This window comes from Apteryx rowi, unplaced genomic scaffold (assembly GCF_003343035.1).
Source record: "Apteryx rowi isolate R43461 unplaced genomic scaffold, aptRow1 scaffold_1061, whole genome shotgun sequence".
Classification (NCBI taxonomy): Eukaryota; Metazoa; Chordata; class Aves; order Apterygiformes; family Apterygidae; genus Apteryx; species Apteryx rowi.
Window position 1 is genome coordinate 7331 of NW_020447266.1, and position 6294 is coordinate 13624.

General features: G+C 66.7%; 1 protein-coding gene across 1 annotated transcript in view; it reads right to left on the reverse strand.

Annotated features, from left to right (window-relative positions):
* The window catches only part of SLC8A2 (solute carrier family 8 member A2), a 10470-nt gene extending 6539 nt beyond the window's left edge, over window positions 1–3931 (reverse strand). Inside the window, exon 1 of the mRNA XM_026069819.1 lies at window positions 2366–3931. Within this exon, the coding sequence (XP_025925604.1) occupies window positions 2366–3916 (1551 nt within the window). The 5' untranslated portion in view covers window positions 3917–3931. The remainder of the gene's footprint in view (window positions 1–2365) is intronic.
* Window positions 3932–6294: the final 2363 nt, after the last annotated feature.

Sequence of the window (6294 nt, forward strand, 5' to 3'; positions counted from 1 at the left end):
GGGGGGGGGGGGGCTCCCCGGCACGCGCACGCACACGCGTGTGTGCACATGCATGGCTGCACACGCAGTCGTGCACGCGTGAACGGGGGTGCAGACGCCCACGCCGGGGCGCACGCGGGTGCACACACACAAATGTGCACGGACACCTCCGTGTGCACACACACACACACATGCACACACACACGCACACGTGTGCACAAGCCGCAACGGGTGCCAGCCCCCAGCCCTGCCCACAGCCGCCGTGCCGGGGGGCCCAGGCGTCCGGGCCGTGGGCGCCGGGCCGGGGGGGACCCAGGCGTCCGGGCCCCGCGGCAGCCGCCCCCGCGGGCTCCCCGGCCACGCGGCGCTGGCGAGGCGGCTTTGGGGGAAGAGCTGTGAATTCGGGTATTTATAGCCGGCGGTGGGAGGCGGCGGATGAGTAATCCCCCAGGAGGAGCGGCCGCCGCGCGGCGCCGGGGTGGGGGGGGGCCGTCTGTCCGTCCGTCTGTCTGTCCATGCATCTGCACATCCATCGATCTGTGCATCCGTCCATCCGGACGAACCGCCGGCCCCGAGCCCAGCCGCTGCCTCCGTCTCTCCCCTTTTGCTGGCAGCACTGGGAGGAAGCAGCAGCAGCACCGAGGCCGCGGAGCACCCACGGGTGCCGGCGCGGCCCTGCTCCCTTGCACGGCCACTGCAGGATGCAGCGTGTTTGCACCCGCCCCGTTCACTCCCCGAGGGGCGAAATCCCCCCGTCTGCAACGAAAATGCTCGGCCTGGCGGGCAGCAGGGAGCTGCTGCGGGCTGGAGCTGGCGTGCACGGGGCTGTGCTGCTTGCACGAGCGTGCATAGGGCAGCCTTGCTCACATGAGCGTGCACAGGGCAGCTCTGCTTGCACAAGCGTGCACGGGGCCGCCCTGCTCGCACGGGTCAGTCCAGCTTGCACAAGCAGCCAAGCATCTACCCCAGAGCCAAGCGCACACACCCACTGCACAGGCGTTTGCACATGCACCCAACGCACGGGCCCTTGCACACGCACACACCCTGTGCAGAGACCCTTGCACACGCACCCACTTGATGGGCCCTTGCACACGCGGCCATTGCACAGAGCCTTGCATGCACACCCCATTGCGTGGATCCTGGCACACGCACCCTATGCAGAGACCCTTGCACATGGGCCCAGTGCATGGATCCTTGCACACACACCCCCATTGCACAGACCCTTGCACACGCACCCCRTTGTGCACGGACAAGCCTGGGGCCTGCAGGGAAGCTCGGAGGAGGCCATGGGACCGACGTGCACGTGGGACCTCACGGCGTCCCCGTCGCCCCCCCGCAGCCACCCGGCACTAATTAGAAGCACGTCGAGGGCCCCGGGGGCCAGCGCTGCGCAAACGACAACTCCCTGCCAATTAAGCCCAATTGCCTCTTAACATGCTTTTAATTAGGCTGCAGCCCTGACGGGCCGCGTGGCGAGCGCGGCGCGGCGCCGCTCCGGTGCAGGGGTCCCCGCGAAGGCGYGCGGGGCCGAGGGCGAAGCGGGGCCGGAGCCCTCCCCAAAATCTGCTGCTCTGCCCCCAATTAGCGCCGGGAGCCCCCGCGGCCGGGGCGCGCTGGGGAGCGCTCAGCACCTCTGGTTTACCGCAGCGGCGGGGAGGCGGAGGCACGAAAGCGGCTTTATTATCACAATTAACGTGCTAACGAAAGGGCCTGACGCACGGAGCGCCACGGGCGCCCCGAGACGCGGCCGCATCCGCTGCAGGGACGCTTGCACACGCGCCCCATTGCACAGACCCTCGCACACGCACACGTTGCATAGGTCCTTGCACACGCGCCCCATTGCACAGACCCTCGCGCACGTTGCATAGGTCCTTGCACACGCACCCCCTTGCACAGACCCTTGCACATGCACACACGTTGCATAGGTCCTTGCACACGCACCCCCTCGCACAGACCCTCACACATGCACACATTGCACAGACCGTTACACATACTCCTTATTGCAGGGACTCCTGCAAACGCACACGTTGCACGGACATTTGCGCACGCAACCCCGCTTCACGGACCGTTGCGGGTGCACACATTGCACGGACCCTTGCGCAAACACCCCGTGCGCAGATCCTTGCACATGCACACATTGCGTGGACCTTTGCATAGGCATCCCGTTTGCACAGACCCTTGCACACACACACACACACACACACACACACACACCCTTTGCACGGGCCTTTGCACTCACACATATTGCACGGATCCTTGGACGTGCACCCCATTGCACAGACCCTTGGACATGCACCCCACTGCACGCCCTCTTGCACACACACCCCATTGCACGCCCTCCTGCACGCACCTTGCAGGAACCCCGGGGCGCCGGCGGTACTCACGCGGTCTCGTCGTTCCTGAACTCCAGCTCGCCGCAGGCGTCCTCGTAGTCGATGCCGCCGCCGCGGGCCGTGCCCTCCACGGTGCGGTAGGGCAGCATGACGGTGCCRCGGGCGCCCGAGTTGCGCACCACCTTCACCTCCACCGTGCCCTGGCACTCGCTGACGTGCAGCAGCCGGTCCTGGAAGGTGAAGATGCCGGCGTGGTCGTCGTCCAGGATGGTGACGGTGGCCACCAGCGGCGTCACCAGGCGGCCCTTGGGGTGCTCGGCCGAGTCCGTCTCGAACATGCCCTCGGCGTCGCCCACCCGCAGGTTGAGGAGCCGCACGAAGAAGTGCTCGTCCTCCTCGAAGATGTCGTCGTCGATGATGCCGATCTTCAGCTCCTTCTGCGTCTCGCCCGGCTTGAAGATCAGCGTCCCCTCGCTGTACTCGTAGTCGGAGCCCGCCTTGGCCGAGCCGTCCTCCGTCTTGTAGTCGACGTAGAAGGTGTGGTTGGCCTCGGTGCCGTGCTGGCAGGCCACCGAGAGCGTCACCGAGCCGCAGTTCTCCAGGCAGTGGTACATGCAGGGCTCGAAGAAGATGCGGCTGCAGCTCTCCTCCTCGGCGTCCGACGGCACCTCCAGCAGGTTGGAGGACTTCTTGGAGAACTCGGCCACGTGCTTCTTGAGGATGTTGCCGGCGCCGGTCATCATGCGGGTGGCCTGGATGCGGTAGAAAGCCCGGCTCTTCTGCTGGTGCAGCAGGGCGTAGTAGTTGGCCATCTCCACCAGCTGCTCCAGCTCCTTCTCGGGGTGCTTCTGCTTGAGGTCCTTGAGGATCTGGATCACCTCGCGGCGGCTCTCGTCCAGCTCCTTCTCCTCCGGCGTGGGCTCGGCGAGGGCCGTCGAGGAGGCGACCACCACCTCGGCCTCCCGGCGCTCGGGCGCCAGGAAGCCGCCGTCCATCTCGATGCCCTTGGGCAGCTCGCCCTCGGTGCCGATGATGATGCCGCTGCGCGGGTCGGCCCGGTAGCGCTTGTAGACGTACTTGTAGAAGAGGAGCCGCTTGTCGGCGGCCCAGGCGAAGACCACGCAGACGGGGAAGAAGACGAGGGTGAGGAGGGCCTCCCACACCTGCACCACGCCGGGCGAGATGACGGCCAGGATCAGGTAGAGCCAGATGTAGGCGAAGATGCTCCAGGAGGCCGTGACGAAGAAGACCCGCAGGTGCTTGATCTTGCGGCTCTCGCCGCTGGGGATGACGTAGACGCAGACGGCGATCACCACGAACATGTTGAAGGCGGCGCTGCCCACGATGGTGCCGGGGCCCAGCTCGCCCGCCTGGAAGTTGTGCCCGCAGACCTCGATGACGGAGAGGAGGATCTCGGGCGCCGAGGAGCCCAGGGCCATGAGGGTGAGGTTGGAGACGGTCTCGTTCCAGATGCGCACCGTGCCGATGCTGGTCTCCCCGTTGGCCTTGGTGATGGTGATCTCCTTCTCCTTGGAGGTGATGACCTCGATGGAGGCCATGAAGCGGTCGGCGATGATGGAGACGCCCAGGAACATGTACATCATGGCCACGAAGTAGACGATGGCCCGGGCGGCCTTGTCGCCGAAGGAGGGGTTGTCGGGCTGCCACACGGGCAGCAGCACGCCGGGCTGGCACCGGTTGGAGCCCTGGCAGGTGCCGTTGGCCTCGGCCGCCGGCTCCGGGGCGCAGGGCTCGGCCAGCAGCAGGGCGGCCAGCAGCGCCGCGCGCCGCGCCGCGGCCATGGTGCCCACCGCCGACCTGCGAAGGCGGAAAAAGGAGGGGGGGGTTGCGGCAGCCCGGCACCCCGTGTCGCACCCGGCGCCTCTTTGCAATCGTCGCCCGCGGTCCCTTTGGTCACCCCTGTCCCCTGCCGTGGTCCCTGCGGCCACCGGGCACCCGCTGGACCTGGCACAGAGGTGTCTTTGCACCATGAACCAGGGAAGGGCCTCGATGGAAGGGGCTGGGGATGGTGGTGGTGGGGCTGCAGATGGTGATGGGGTTGAGGATGGTGACGATGGGGCTGGCGATGACGGGGATGGGGCTGGGGATGGTGGTGATGGGGCTGAGGATGATGGGGCTGGGGATGGTGATGATGGGGCTGGGGATGGTGATGATGGGGCTGGGGATGGCGGCGATGGCACAATACTTAGCAAAGGGGCCGGGCACGGTAGCCATGGGGCTGGGGATGGTGGCTGTGGGGCAATGCTCAGCGATGGGGCGATGCCCAGCGATGGGGCGATGTCAATCAATGGGGCGATGCCAATCAATGGGGCGATGCCCAGCAATGGGGCAATGCCCAGCAATGGGGCAATGCTCAATGATGGGGCGATGCCCAGCAATGGGGTGATGCCAATCAATGGGGCGATGCCCAGCGACGGGGTGATGCCCAGCGATGGGGCGATGCCAATCAATGGGGCGATGCCCAGCAATGGGGCGATGCCCAGCGATGGGGCAATGCCCAGCAATGGGGCGATGCCCAGCAATGGGGCGATGCCCAGCGATGGGGCGATGCCCAGCGATGGGGTGATGCCAATCAATGGGGTGATGCCAATCAATGGGGCGATGCCAATCAATGGGGTGATGCTCAGTAATGAGGCGATGCCAATCAATGGGGTGATGCCAATCAATGGGGCGATGCCCAGCGATGGGGTGATGCCAATCAATGGGGCAATGCTCAGCAATAGGGCGATGCTCAGCAATGGGGCGATGCCAATCGATGGGGCGATGCTCAGTAATGAGGCGATGCCAATCAATGGGGCGATGCCAATCAACGGGGCGATGCGAATCAACGGGGCGATGCCCAGCCGTGGGGCCGGGGGGTCCGACGCGGGGGCCCGCCTGCGCCCACCCGAGCGGCCGAGCCCCCCCCGCCCGCGGCGCCGAGGGTGTCTGTGGGCGCGTGGGCGCGCGGAGGCTCCGCCCTGGCAACCGCGTGGTTCCCATGGCAACGGGAGACGGCAACGGCTATAAAAAGGGTGATGGAGAGACGAGCGGGACCCCGACACGGCTCCGCCGCCCCCACGGCTCGGCCACCCCCGCATCTCGGCCGCCACCGCCTCCCCACTTGCGGGGGCCCCGGGATGCAGCCGCCCCCCCTCGCCGCCTCTCCGGCCCCACGGCTCGGCTGGGAGTGGGGCAGGACAAGGCTGGAGCAACCCCCCCCCACCCCCCCCGGCGCCAGCCGTGCCCCCGCGCCGGGCTGGAGGGGGGATCCCCCGACCCCTCTCCCCCTGCCCAGGCGGCCGGCGGTGCCGGGTGGGCGCAGATGTGCAGCAGCTGGGCTGCGTTGGGCGCAGCTGGGAGCAGCCGCGAACCGGCCCGGTACCATCGTACAGGCCCCATTGCGCTGCCCCATTGCACTGCCCCATTGCAGCAGTCCCTTTGCACTGCCCCATTGCGCTGCCCCATTGCAGAAGCCTCATTGCAGCAGTCCCGTTGCAGCAGTCCCGTTGCAGCAGCCCCATTGCAGCAGCCCCATTGCGTTGCCCCATTGCATTGCCCCATTGCACTGCCCCATTGCAGCAGTCCTGTTGCGCCAGCCCCATTGCACTGCCCCGTTGCACTGGCCCCTTTGCAACAGACCCTTTGCACTGCCCCATTGCAGCAGTCCCTTTGCACAGGCCTCTTTGCACCAGCCCCATTGCACCGGTCCCATTGTGTTGCCCCATTGCAGCAGTCCCATTGCACTGGTCCCTTTGCACTGGTCCCATTGCACTGGTCCCTTTGCATTGCCCCATTGCAACAAGCCCATTGCAAAGGCCCCATTGCGCTGCCCCTTTGCACCAGTCCCTTTGCACTGGCCCCTTTGCACAAGTCGCATTGCACCAGCCCCTTTGCACTGATCCCGTTGCATCGATCCCATTGCGCTGCCCCATTGCACCAGTCCCTTTGCACCAGTCCCACTGCGCTGCCCCATTGCACC